The sequence below is a fragment of the Camponotus vicinus genome, unplaced genomic scaffold (assembly GCF_025532165.1).
Source record: "Camponotus vicinus isolate PSW18456_S1 unplaced genomic scaffold, iyCamVici1.0 SCAF_12, whole genome shotgun sequence".
Classification (NCBI taxonomy): domain Eukaryota; kingdom Metazoa; phylum Arthropoda; class Insecta; order Hymenoptera; family Formicidae; genus Camponotus; species Camponotus vicinus.
Window position 1 is genome coordinate 8135222 of NW_028141948.1, and position 15174 is coordinate 8150395.

General features: G+C 30.4%; 1 protein-coding gene across 3 annotated transcripts in view; it reads left to right on the plus strand.

Annotated features, from left to right (window-relative positions):
- Positions 1–14568, plus strand: part of Npf (neuropeptide F) — a 93513-nt gene extending 78945 nt beyond the window's left edge. For 2 of the 3 annotated variants that reach the window (XM_083084028.1, XM_083084029.1), the window contains 3 exons: positions 5899–6246; positions 13194–13429; positions 13770–14568. In XM_083084028.1, coding sequence (XP_082940154.1) covers positions 13242–13429; positions 13770–14001 — 420 coding nt within the window. In that variant the 5' untranslated portion in view covers positions 5899–6246; positions 13194–13241 and the 3' untranslated portion in view covers positions 14002–14568. Of the gene's footprint in view, positions 1–5894; positions 6247–13193; positions 13430–13769 lie in introns of all 3 variants that reach the window. The other variant, XM_083084027.1, reaches the window with a different exon arrangement.
- Positions 14569–15174: the final 606 nt, after the last annotated feature.

A 15174-nucleotide genomic window follows, 5' to 3' on the forward strand; every position in this document is an offset into this window, starting at 1 on the left:
ACGACCTCGTTGTCGCCGTCCGCAGATCGGCGGCAGACGGTCGCTGGTACCGTCGACGGTGCCTCCTTTTTACTTCCTTTTTTACTATTATTATTATTATTTTTCTTCCCCGATCGTTCCTCGGATTCGTGATGTTCATTAGAGGATAGCAATGTTTTTCTGCAGTCGCGATTTGACCGAATGAACAAGACCGGATCGTGGTTAATGAAGGCGAGTGCCGGTGGTCTTTTCATGTATTCGCGGTTTCAGAACAGCGACGCGATAATTGGAATAATAATACGGTTGAGGATCAACTTGCCTCGAACCTACCTAAATTTTTCAAGCTATCTATCTCAGGATCTGGGACTTTTAATATATTCTAGTAATTTGATTGTTTAGAAAAGCGGGCGACCTGGTGTAGTAAATTTTAAAAACATCTTCCAGTTATGCTAAGTAATTTTTTTATACAACGGATCTTTTTATAACGTATTAATGTGTCAAAAATTTGCAATCTTATAAGCGACGATTTGTTTTATGTGAGAAAAGTATTCCCAAACACTGAATGCATCTTTTAGAAAGCAATTTTATAAATACACTGATTATATTATCGTAAAATACGATTACTGTAAAGAAAAGTACTATATTATAGATAAATACTATTATATTATCCAAATCAAATGTTTATCTGGTCTTTAAAATATTACAAAATTATTAGCCAGTATTATATATTATATTAAATTTTTTTTATTAATTTACAAATAATATATTAGCAAAAGGAAATCAATATATAAATTAGCATTAGATATGTGCTTAAATTTACATGTTACTTACCTGCACCAGGTAAGTCTTTATCTGTGGAGTCTTCTCTACAAGTTCTACAAGCAGAGCGTTTCTTAACATTTTGTTCGCAATCGCAGCAGATACTTTAAAGTAGAATAAAGTAGAATTTTTTATTCGAATTTTTGAGATAAAATTATATATTACATTAGAAAATGTAAAAGGTAATTAATAATAATAAGAATAATAATTTGACGCATTGTTTTTATTAAAACAAATACGAAATGGTTGAAATTATTTAATTACTTTTTATCGCACAAACCAGAAATTAATATTAATATAAATTGTCGCATATGTTGTTTTTAATAATAATGTGATATTTTTGATAAAATAAAAGCTAGCGCGATACTTTTATAATTTATAGCGTGGACGTATTTTATATTATTCAAAAATATTATTAAATTATTATTAAATGGCCTTTCTCGAAAGTGATCAGAAAGCAAAAAACACCGACATGAATGGAAATTATGCAGATAAAACTATTAGTTAATATGTACCGAAATTATATTTACATTTAAAGAGGATATACCATAATTTTTTCTAAGAAATTAGACATAATTTTCACGCGCATTTATCTATCTCAATATATTATTCATATATGTTGTTCTCTGGATTATTTTTCTGACCTACGCTTAATCTTTTTTCCTCCCTCGGAGAAGAACAGGGCACGATCGGGGATTATGCGATACGATAAGATCGATTCGTCGCAGGCGCTTAATTCATTCGAAATAAACTGTAATAATTACTAAATCTAATTTTACATAACTTTTACACACGATTTGTGCAAATTATTATATAATAAGTACCGCGTAATAAAAAGTTACTTGTGCAAATTTATAAATCATATCATAGCTTCTTTATAAATATTCTATATAATATTTTAAAAAATTAATACTTTTATCCTACAATATATATATACATATATATATATATATATATATATATATATATATATAATAAATATATTAAAATATATTAAAAATATTTTTATTAAATCTCTTTAGTACAATATACTTTCTTACGTTGAATTGTTGCGTTACAATTTATTATACACACACGCACGCACACATACACATCATTATTCCGGTTCGACTCACGAAGTAAGCTTCTTTCCGAGCTTGCAATAACTATAACCCGCGCTTTACGGAACCGGTTGTAACTTTATCGGTTAACTCATCTACCGTCAAACTTCTCTATAACTTCGAAACGGCTTCACTCGAAACGACTCTGCGAATGCAAAATGTATTTTAAACGGATATTTAAATATATACACGAATGCGAGCGAGCACTTAGTTTGAATCAAAAATTCGATACCCACAACTACAATCTGAACAACGGAAGTATGCTTCTCAGACGCAACCCCCTGATGTTGATTCCGCTCCGCGGTACTTTTATCGCTTTTCCTTCGTGGCGAAAAGGTAAGAGTGTGAACTCTCATATCGGATTAACTTAAGCTCGTTTCCCGACAGACTTGATAGCCACGCAATGACATTTTTTTATGCATCGTCTGCGAATCTTCACCATCTCGAACGATCGTTAAGCGCCTGCGACGAATCGATCGTATCGCATAATCCCCGATCGTGCCCTGTTCTTCTCCGACTATGACCTCTTAGAACAGAAGGAGACAGTCGACGATGCGATATATTAGCGATTGCTTATCGGTGTTCAGTAGTTACTACCTATCGCCACGAGTAAGTGTAAACGGAACATCCAGAAAATCGATTCGATTGACGTTATAAATCAACGATGGTGATAAGCACAGCGAGAACTAGAGGGACAGAGGAACAAAAGGAATCGTTGAAAAGGGGAAATATAGTATGTCTAGAAAGCTTAACAGAACCCTCGTAAACGCGGGATTCTCTTATCACGCGCATTGCTTCTTTGTCAAGTTAAAGACGAATCGGTGACGACGAGTCAGGTTATTCTTTCTCTGTTTTAAAGCTAAAAGAGCTATTTTACTCCAATAAATATTCTGTCACAGGCATTTGTAAGCTACTACTGTGAATAATGGCAAGATTGTTCTTAAAGTTCCCTTTTTTTTTAGTTATTTTGTTATTGTTAATGTATGCATTTATATATATTTTTTTCTCCCCCTTCTTTTCTTGCAAGTCTATTTTATATTTAAATAAATAAATAAATAAATAAATAAATATATATATATATATATATATATGTATTTAATAATATAAATAAATTATATATATATATATATATATATATATATATAATATGTATTTTAATAATATAAATAAATTATATATATTTTATATTTTAACTAAATCCAAGTTGCATTTATAAAACATTTAAATTTAAGTGCAACTTTTATAAAGTTATTTTTATAAAATTAATTAGTTTCGTTTCACCTCAGATGAATTTTGAAAATTATTGATTTTCTTACATATTATTAATTACACAGGTCTGCGAAATTTTAAGTTTTGTTACTTAAAAAGCAGAGTAGGTGAATCTGATAGATTTTTTGACGCTGAAGACGAATCTGACCGAAGAATTTCTCCAGCACATCAGATTTTTAAATAACTTGTGATTAAATAGTCCAAAAATGGCTATTTGGACCATTTTCATGAATTTATTATGAGGGAACTTAATTTTTTGAAATATTTCTGCCAATGGCATCGTATAGTACTAGTCTTCACCTTTTAAATCCATTTTCAATTGCCGCCGCATGATTTTTTTTCGTTGAGATGTATAAATTATAAGACCGGTCATGTATAAAGGTTCAATAAACCATTCCAAGTCAACCGTACCACCTCTCTGTCTTACCATGAATCAAAATTTGGGTAAAAAACATAAATTTTTGAACGTCATTTTTTGAATTAAAAATCAGGGAATCCAATATGACGGGCAGAATCACAATAAAAAAGGTATAAAATTTAGAAAAATTCATCCAAATGTGTAACAACTGTATTAGATATATATCTACAGAACTTTTTCGACAATCGAACCTGACAGATGTAAAATTTCAAGATGGCGGATATGATACAGCTCTGTCATATTGATGCTTACATAAATTTTCTTTAACGTAAATTTTCTTATAATTTCATACTTATATACTCAGTGAAAAAAAATCATGCGGTGGCAATCGAAGATGGATTTGGAAAGTAAAGAGTAGTACTATATGATGCTGTTGGCAGAAATATTTAAAAAAATTAGGTTCTTCCATAATAAATTCATGAAATTGGCCGAAATAATTTTTAGATTATTTAATTACAAATCCGCTCTTGTTAAATTGATTCTTGCAATTATTATTGCCGCTTTTCTGCGATGCTAATGATTGTCTCGATTTGCATAGTGCGTTATATTCAGAGCATCGAGCGACTGTCATCGTGGATCGCAAAGATTAATAGTTTGACAGTTGTTGAAAGGAATGAAAAATTATAATTTATATATATATATATATATATATATATATATATATAAATTATAATTTTTCATTCCTTTATATATATATATATATATATATATATATATATATATATATAATTATATTATATATATTAATAATTATAATAATTATATTATATACATATATAAAATAAATGACGCGCTTTGTAGTGTCTAGTTATTCAAAAACCTGACGTGCTGGGAAAATTTTGCGACCAAATTCGCTTTCAGCATTAAAAAATCTACCAGATTCGCGCCTATTGTTTCACCTAATTGCTTTTTGTAACTGACCTTCGCAAGCCTGTATTATTGATTTCTAACCATACTATCTCTAAAACAGCTGGATGAAATAATCAAACACGCGCTCGTATGTTTCGAAGTACGAACCTAATATTTTGTCATCATACTCAAATCTCGGATTGTATAATTCTCAATAATAATATAATATCTATTTACATGATGATCTGTACTTTTTTTTAAATCAGTTTCGCTATGTATATTTAATTGCAAAAAATTGACAATTGATACAATTTTTTTTCGATATACATGATGAACAAGATAACTTCCCTAAACGGATTATATATAATTTGGAAACTTAAAGGAAAAAGGCGAATTAAAGCAATCAATATTGGCAAAGATGCGGATTAACGGAGTTTGCGGTAACAGTCGAAAATGGATGACAGTGGATCCTCGCGCCACAGGATATCCTCTTATTAACAATGTTTCACCCCATCATCCCCCAACCAAGTTCTTATTGGTTCATATTTGTCGGTATGTCCGTCACGATCTATCTACCCACGCATGAGGAATTATGTTTCTTTCGATTTCTCTTTCTCTCTCTCTCTCTCTATCTCTCGTTATCGCTCTTGTCATTCTTATCTGCCAGATTTCGCGTGTGTAAGCTTGCGTCGTTATCGCCATTTAAAAGTTGGAGAACTAAAGGATACTTAATGTTTGGCGATTGTGAGATTGATCATGTCGGATACGTTTCTCTTAAACTTTTCCAAAGTGGATATCTGTATGACCTACATTGTAATCGGTCAGTCTGGAGGTGCAAATCGGCGGATGTATCGTACGAGTCGAATTTTAATATAAAGGTGTTTCATTATCAGATTGCTATATGGATGGGTTTAGCGAGAAAATTTGAATAATAGGATTATAGTCAAAGCTGTTGCTATATGTATATTACCGTAATACAGTATCTCTTCGGTTGACAATAAATCGTGTGTGTATAACTGAAAAATGGATAAGTTCCTAAATTTTTTTGCACGACGTTTAAATAACATTATTTAATACAACATATAATTGTGCATATATACATAGATTATTCGATATCTTGATATTTCTGTACGAAATTCTGTATCTAGTCTCTTGATTTATTGTAATAATATTTGATTTTGATCAGCTTGTTATAAAAGCATATTGTTCGTTCGCCAAAAATTATGGATTTTCGGAATTTCGGAGATATATTCAAAGATGTATAAGAGTATCTATTGAAAAGAATAATAATTAAACATACATTTATGAACAATTATAATAACATACGGTTCTTGCACTTTTTAAAAAGACAATGTGACAAAGAAAATGTAGATTTATTTTAATAATTAATATTTTGCGATCGATTTATCGATATCGGGAGATTTAATCTTTCTATATTTAAGTGATCGCATTTTATCCAGAAAGACGGGATCGTGCGAGCGCGAGATGATCCATGAAGAGAAGATCGTAAGGAACCGCGAGTAGGAGGCACGATTGGTGGGGGAATCTCGAGGATTGGCTACGGTTGCCGGGGGATGCGTCGCCTTCGCAGGTATATATACTCCTGTCGGCGGCGCAGCCACCGATCTGGACCACTGAAACGTTCGCCAGTATATCAGAAAGACACACCAGGGTGCCGAGTAGGTGAAGAAAAACTCGCCAGGTGCCAGTGAGACGGACTTAAGATCCCCTTCAAGTGCGAACTAATATCGTTGATCGCGATTTATTATTTGAATCACTAGCAAATCGTCACGAAGATTTGTTTGTCGATTGGTGAGTATATGCGACTGTATAGTTGACTGTTGATAAATTTGAAATAAAGGTAAATTGTATAATGTTTCTATTGTCGAGCTCGCGATTGATTCGAAAGAGCGTTTAAAAGTTTTTTTGATAAATCTCTTTTAAAAATTTCTGATTATTAATGTTAAAGTAACCTCTTAAGCAAACTGTTTCCTTTTAATTACTTTCTTAATTGTTTGTGTAGTTATAATGTCAAGTATAATTTTGTTTTAATGTACTTAAAAATATAAATTTAATTATACGAAACAGAAAATAATTATTTGAAATTACAGCTTTTTTTCATCATGAAGAACAAATTATAAGACTCTATGCATTTCTTAATAATTTATGTGTTTTGATTTACGTTATTTTAATTTATGTGTATTTCTTAATAATTTATTTATGGATATATTATTTTATTATTTTTCAAATCGCAGTTACAAATGTATACATAATAGTATGCATTATACTGAATCAACCAAAATTTATAATAAATGCATAACTAATTAAAACGCAGATAAATTATTTAGCAGATTAATATTATTTTATTAATAAAGATATATTGTATAATGTTCCTAAAGCTCGATTGATTAATTTTGTAAATTTGTATTGTTTGATTCCTTTTTTTATATTTAGCATTTTTAATATGTTAACTTATGCATGGTTTGTTACCTTGGAATTATACATAACACATTTTTATGAAACGCATAATAAAAAATTTGTATTGAGATTGCTTGCCATTAATAACATTTTTTATAAAGCAACTTCCATGTGATTTAACAAGTACGAACTTTTATATTTAGTAAAATCGTATGTATTGTACGTGCATATACATAATAAAATCATGATTAGCCGATAAATCTTGACAGACAATTGATAAAATTTGTTCTAATTGTAAGAATTTCGTCATGAATGGTGCCGTGAGCAGAGATACATTTTATCGGAGGAGGTAATCGGTCAATGTGTGACGAGCGTGTCATCATCACAGAAGAACGCGTCTGAAAATCGAGTTTCGTGATTGATTCGATGGCTTCGTTATCGCTATAATCAGTCATAGTCTCTGTTCTTGCTTTGCGTCCTCACTTTGCGTGTATAATCACATGCATTAAGATGCGACACAATGAAGTTTACCATATTTAGCGAAATTACGCGGCGACCCCTCTTGTCATTTCGTTCGTGACGCGCTTACCTCTTAACGAATTTATTCCGACGCCTGTATGTCGCTATCGAATCGATTCCATAAGCAAATTAAGATTAATATTGTGCCTGATTCCTTGTCGTTTACTGTCTAAAAAATTCCATTTTATTCCGGCGATTTATAATTAAAGTTGCGACAAAATATTTCAGACCCAGAGGAGGAAGAGATTCATGTAAAGAAATTTAGAAACGTTTCGTAATTCATTTTCGAAGATTATAAGAAAACATGAACAATACAATATGTTTTAATGATATTTCATAATTTTGTTTTTCTCAAAAATATCCTCAATTCCTTATCTTTGAAATGTCACATTGATATTTGCAGTCTATTTTTAACAAGTAATTTTCGCCATCTTCTATTTTCGTTATCTAATCAAACTATTTGAATTTCAAAATACACATTATTTTAATCAAACTATTTGAATTTCAAAATCTATATATTTTAACAACTTTGTTAAAACAGCAAACTTTTTCTGCAATATTAAATTTTAAATATAAAAATCTATTACGCGAGAGAGAGAATTATTACTGATAGGATTTCGTCTATTTTCGAAAGAGAGATTTCTTCGCAGAATTTTACGCGACGCTTTACAAAATAACAATGTGTATTCTTCTAGCCTCTTAACTGCTATAAAGCGAGAAGATGGTCGATTCAGTATGCTTCTCCGTCTTTATGAAAAACGCCACGCGCGCTATGAACTCGAACATTTGCGACGCTTGCCGGTAGACAATATCGTCGCTTTAGATGCTCGTAAAGGTCACATAATTAATTTCGATCCGAGTATCGGTCATGAGATCGCACTACGAACAGAGATCGTCTCTATCATTCATCGCGTTCGCGAGTTTTCAGGATATCGTGCTTTCATTATTTGACGAAATAATCTGATACATGATTGAGTTATACGCGAAACAAATTTAACGAGATCGATACAGCATGAGAAGAGAACATTATTGTAGAATAATCAAGGAATTTTCAGATAAAAGAAATTTCATTTTTTCAGTCTGTCGATATTTTCGACGTTTGAAAGTTCGCTTACTGTTCTTTCATCTGTCACTATTGCATGGATATATCAAGCGTAATTTCCGCCGAGATAATTATATATACCGCACATACATCTCTAGGACGTGCTTGATTTATTCATAATATTAATCTTTGGAAAGTTCAAGATTGAAATTGAATGAGTAATAGCTATGATCATAGTCATCAATAATACCTTGGCGTTATCTATGAAAGCGCGAATTTTCGATGCATCATCGTGCTGTAGCGTTAATCTGTCGTTATCTAAATATTATAGTCACCTTCAGAGTAATAAAACTTGATACGATATCGCGTGGATAAAGCGTAAATTAATTACGCATTAACTCGAAAATAATTTCACGTATCTCAATCTGTGCGACCGTCATTCGATCGAAAAGTTTCGGGACCGAAAATATCTCCCGAAAATAAATGTGTCGAAGAGAGATCAATAAGAGAAATCAATAGGATTACATATTTTTATGAAATTATACACAAGATCTCAACTATTAAGTAACTATATAATTATTAAAGAGAGAAAAAAAAGGATAAAATTTTCTTTAAATTGACTAAGAATAAGTTTAATTATTTTTATTTTTCCTTTTCAATTTTGATTAATTCCCTCTCGATTTATTATAATATGAAATATTATTTTAAAATTTTTAATTAAAAAATTTAAAATTATTATTAAATATTCTATGTCAAATTTAATTATTTTTATAAGATTATTTCTTTTTATTCTTATTAATAATATTTTAGGTTTATTTCCTTATGTTTTTACAGCCTCTAGACATTTAAGATTTTGTTTATCTTTATCATTATCTATATGAATTTCAATAATATTATTTAATATTTTTTCTTTATTTATTATTTAATATTTTTTCTTTAATGATTTTTTCTCACACTTACGAAATTTTTCAAGGAGATAATTGCAAATAATGAATGCAATGTTCCCGATGTTCGAGATGCCTGGATCGTCATCGTATTTGGCAACGTAATATTTCGCTTCGCCATTCTTGCTACAATCGCGATTCGTAAGATGTATCGGCGTAATGCAACTTGCGAAATCCCACGATGGAAAGCGAGTCTTCATAATCGTAACGTCAACGGTAGCAGTGACGGTATCAAAACGGGCATACCTACGCGCGGCTCATTGTAAGACGGAGCTGTATTCACTCGTGCCGTATAACTGATGATGTAGTCTTACGGTTGTAACAATGTCGACAAACAATAACGGATATTTTCATTCAGTTGCACGTGCCGGCCGACTAACCATTAAGTGCGAAAATCGTTATCAGCGCCTTCAACGCTTGCGATCTCTTACGTCGCGTACGCGTTTCATTTCGGCACGTTTCTCCTTCATTGACTTTGCTTTACCTGCATATTATTGCTGCCATGTGTGCAATAAAAATTTTCCTTCTCTTTACGCGCATGCACTCTAACATTTTTTTTCTATTTAAGACTATTTATTACGTGTATTAATTTATTATTTAATATAATATATAATAGTTTTATGATAATTTTAAATTTATAATTTAAATTTATAATAATTTTATAATAATTTTATAATTTTATTATAATAATTTTTCTATTAAGAATGTATTACGTGTATTAATTTATTATTTAATATACGAGCGATTTATATTTTAATTATGTCATTTTTATTGATTAATAAAATTTTTTGAAAGAAATTGCGAATCTTTAAAGATTCTCTCAATCTCTAAATTTCAAGAGAAATGACAGTAATAATTAATAATAACTATTATTTCTGGAACAAAACGTTTTTTTAATTAGAGCGATTATAACGACTTATTATCAAGGAAAAATAAAAGATCACAATATATTATATCTGTAATTTCTATTTAATCTGCTACATTATCCGGTTACGTAAACAATTCTAAAAAATTTTTGAATTGTCCATTTATCTGTTTATGAATCAATTCCAAGTACAATCAGAAAAATTAATGAAAAATTCTTTTAAATCCGAATATGACGAGTGCAACAAGCTCGAAACCATCGTAAGTTTAAAGCTATCGCAAAATATAATATTTCCAATTACCAGATAAACTATATACATTCGTATCAATTTATATTTCGTTAAATATTTCGATTAATTGACATTTGATCGTTTTGTTTGATCATCAAATTGAGTTACGTATTGAAAGATCAGTCAACGTGTGCGACTGATTGAATATGTAATTAAATAATTGCTTATTATATATTCGATTTTAAGATATTTTATGAATGAAAATGCCTATATAAATATATGAATCAGCGAAAATGTTAAACATCCGTATTTTGTACTTATTAATCAAAATTCTTCGCTTCTAGGGGGGGCCGCAATTTATAATATCTCGCGCTTCTTCCGCGTGTCAATTCAGTAGAATTTATCACTCTGTACTCGAAAGACGTAAAAATATGCGAAGTATATGGAATTACATTGTGCTGCTATTTATATCCCCGTGTAATAAAAGTACAAATTCTTGCAATTCTTTAAAAAATCGTACGTGTGATTGTCGTTTCACGATTTAGTTCAAAGTTCACCGAGATATTTCTAAAAGTACGTGATGACTGGATCTTTTACAAATAAAATATTACGAGATCGGTAACGTATTCCAATTTCACAAAGCGCTCAAAGAAATACGCTGAAATTTAAGAACGTGCAACAGGACAAGAAACTTAGAGAGAATATCCATCCATTCTCGATATTCAATTTCAAAGCATTCACGGCGCAATTTATTCGACACACTTTTTTCGCAAACTCGAAAAGATCAAGAGACACGCATCATGGCATGCGTAGTATTTATAGGAAAGGCAAAATCGAAAAAATTAAGAGACACGTGTCATGACATGCGTAGTATTTATAGCAAAGGCACAATATTTATACGTGGAGTCCTAATTGATAATGATTAACCTCTTGAACCTAGGAACCTTCTTGAATTAGTTTCATATCTCATATTTATTACGGCATTAATACTCAATGATGCCGTGACATAGAAAAGTTTCGGTATACTTTCGAAGACGAAATATTAGGTACAAATTACTGTGACTTCGATTCGCCGATCGACACTTGATTTCAAACGAATCGATACCCTTCACAAAGTCCGTCCGTTACGATAAAGTTGTCCGTTATGATGCAACAGGTAACTCAACTTCATGATTTTGCTTTCATCCGCGAACTTCTACCCTACTGCATTTCGACTATAAAACTTCTTTGCTGCGATACTTCTCCTGGTTTGCTATTTTTTAATCTCATTAATTGGTTAATTTCACATAACTCGAATTATATTATGTATAAAATAATTGCTAATTTTTAATAACCTTTATTAAAAATTTCTCTTCTTAAATTTACTTTTTTTTTTTATCAAACTATATTAGACTAGCAGTGCAAATAATTGAAAAATGAATTTGATTAATAATTGCAATTTCATTCTAATAATTTAATCTTCGGATATTCATATACACTTGATTTATTGATGCTTCAATCTTTCATTCACAACGAATAAAGCTAAATAAATAGTAAATTTTATTTGATAGACACATATATGGAGGACAATTTCATTTTTTTTTCCACAACACTGACTTTTATATAAAGAAATCGATTAAAATTTTTCATTCTTAAATAATATATATAATAAAAATGTGAAATACCGACAAAATTGTCTTGATCAAGAATTAATAGCATTAATTAATTATTCTCAATTATATACCAAAAGTTATTTGGAGTTAAATATATTTATAAGATGAAGGGATTAAATAAAATTTTGTTATACTTCTATTTAATTTTATATATTCAACTGCCATAACAGCTTATTGCATTTGCTGGATTTCGTAAATGTTTTTTAATCCTAAATGTCATTTAATCCTACACGTTTTACTGTAATCTCCGGAATTCGCGACATGCATAATTTAATATCTTGAGAATGTGATATTACGCACCTGCGATTTAAATATAAAAATAAATATAAAATACCTGATAATAAAATACCTGAATATAAAATATAAAAATAAAATACCTGATTCTATAATATATTTTTTACTAGTAAATTTTTCAAAGAATTTTTTTAAATTTTGAACATTTTATCTCGAATACTTTTTAAGAGAAAGAGAGAGAGAGAGAATTAAAGGTGAAGAAAGTGCGGAGATTTGAGATGCAATATATAAATAGAGTATACAGTATTAGTAACGGCAATTTTATCTACGCTTATAATACAGAAACTGCTAAATTTAGCTTCAATGATTCCTCAACGGAATGAATGAGAAGTTACGTTAGGAATGTAACTTTCTTTTAATTTAGGGCGCAACGACCGCTCGGCACGGCATTCTTCAAGAACAAAGCATTTCTCGACAACAATTTCTCGAAGAATTTTCCGGCTTCTTCTGGAGATAGGTCGAAGATGCGCGTTAGTTTTTGCATCTTAATTATCTTTCGCGCTCAACCACCTCCGCTGTGTCCTTTTGGAAGGCGCGTTCGAAAACCGTGTGGGAAGTTCGCGGTACTTGATCATCGTCGGATGGAAGTTTCAATACTTTTGGAAGCGTATTACTCTAAGAAAACTTTCGATTGTATTCCTTTGATGCGCGTCGCGGAAAGTTTCGTCACGACGGAAAAAGGAAATTGTTTCCCGTATTTTCCCTCCGGTTTCGATCACACGCATATGAAGTTTAAAGCCACACGCAGTTGTTTCTCTCCCCCGATCTCTCCTTAAGCTTCGTCGTATCGTTGCAGACCGAGACCACTATTCCAGAATCAAGACCACTATTCCAGCCATTCGAAATGCGGGCGTGGATAATGAGCCTCGCATATTTCTCCTTTTGCTTATTCACCGTTATCGGAACAATTGTCCAAGCCGAACCAGAGTCCATGGCTAGGCCGACCAGACCGAAGGTATTCGGCAGTCCCGAGGAGCTGAAAAAATATGTCGACCTTGTCAGAGATCATTATTATTTGATCGGAAAAGCGAGGTAATGATCACATTCGCAAGCACGTGATATTATTTTCATAATATAAACTAATAAATAATCGCTTAAAGGCTGCTAATTATAAGTTAGTACACTATATCTCAAATTAAAACAAACGTTTTTAGAATAATTGATAAGTAATAATCGCACACATTTATAATAAAAAGATTTACATTAGAATTATAATCAATAAATAAGTTAAAATATGTATTAATTATGCTAATATATTAAAATAATCTTACACAGAAATGCAACAAAGAAACAATATAAAATTAATTCGATACAATGTAAAATAGAATTAATTATAATATTAAGATTAAAAATTTATCAATTACATACGTAGATACGGCAAACGAGGTGACATGGCGCCTATGTCGACGGAATTGAACAACACTTGGGAAATTCTGAGGATGATCCAGGATGCGCGGCGGCAAAATGAACAGCGGAGGCAGAATAAAGAGCAAGTTCTGTTCAGTGACCTCCAGAGTTCGGACATCGACAAGCATACATCGCGCGTCGCTACACGACCTGGCTCTCTTTCGGACATAATCGGCAACTATATCGATGTACAATAAATGACTTCGCGTAGCATCCTCTCCTCTCTCCTAATTTTCCTAATTTCCTCTCTTAATACTGAAAATAGTATATCAAAGTATATCCTTTACCGTCCCGAATTTACGAATGATCGTAATACTTGTTGATGTTACATTAAATTTTCACTTTTTTCTCTTCGCCGCGATTTAGTTTTGTATTATGAATATCTCGTTAAAGATAATTGCGATGCAGTGCCTGAAGATGATAGAGAGCGTGTGAGGATGCTGAAAGAGTAATCTCGAGGACATGTGAAAACGTTCAAATCGGAATCTAATTAATAACGCTTGAGATAAATCGAATTCTACGAATTATGTGATACGAATCTAGGTAGCAAAGTTGTAACCCCATTTAATCTTATATGTATAAATTTCTTTGTTAATAATATTTAACAAGTATAATAAAGCTGAACTGACGAATAATTGGGGAATAACTGCCATCCGTTCATTAACGAATTCTATTTCGATGTGGACTGTACGTCAATATACATATATTGATTTTGTTAAATTTACTTGTGATTAAATTTGAAATTAAATAAATCATCAATAACATCGAAGAATATATTAATATGAATTAAAAATATATATATTAATATAATAAAGAATATATTAATATAATAAAGAATATATTAATATAATGAAGAATATATTAATATAATAAAGAAAATATTAATATAAAAATATTAATATATATAAGAAAATATTAATATATATAAGAGAACTTATATAATATAATTATATTCATATAAATATATATATTTGAGATGATCATATTTATATATTATACATACATATATATTTAACGTCCTGATACAAAATATTTTAAAATATTAAATATCTTTTTTCCTCAAATAGGCTTTGCTAAAAATAATTTCGAAACTTAATATCATAAAAATATTTTGACATTAGAAAGAAATTAAAGTTTAAATAAAAAAAAAAGATTATTATTGAATTAAAAAAGATTAATATTAGCAATTATTTTTAACTTTTGTTAGATTGTTAAGAGTTCTGTTAGTATAGTATACTAAAATATATAATTAATAATCCATATAAAGAAAACAATAACAAAAATATATCGTAATGATCGATGATGATTCACAGATTTATTATAATATTTAAAATCAATTACAAAATAATTTTTAATCCATAAGTTATACT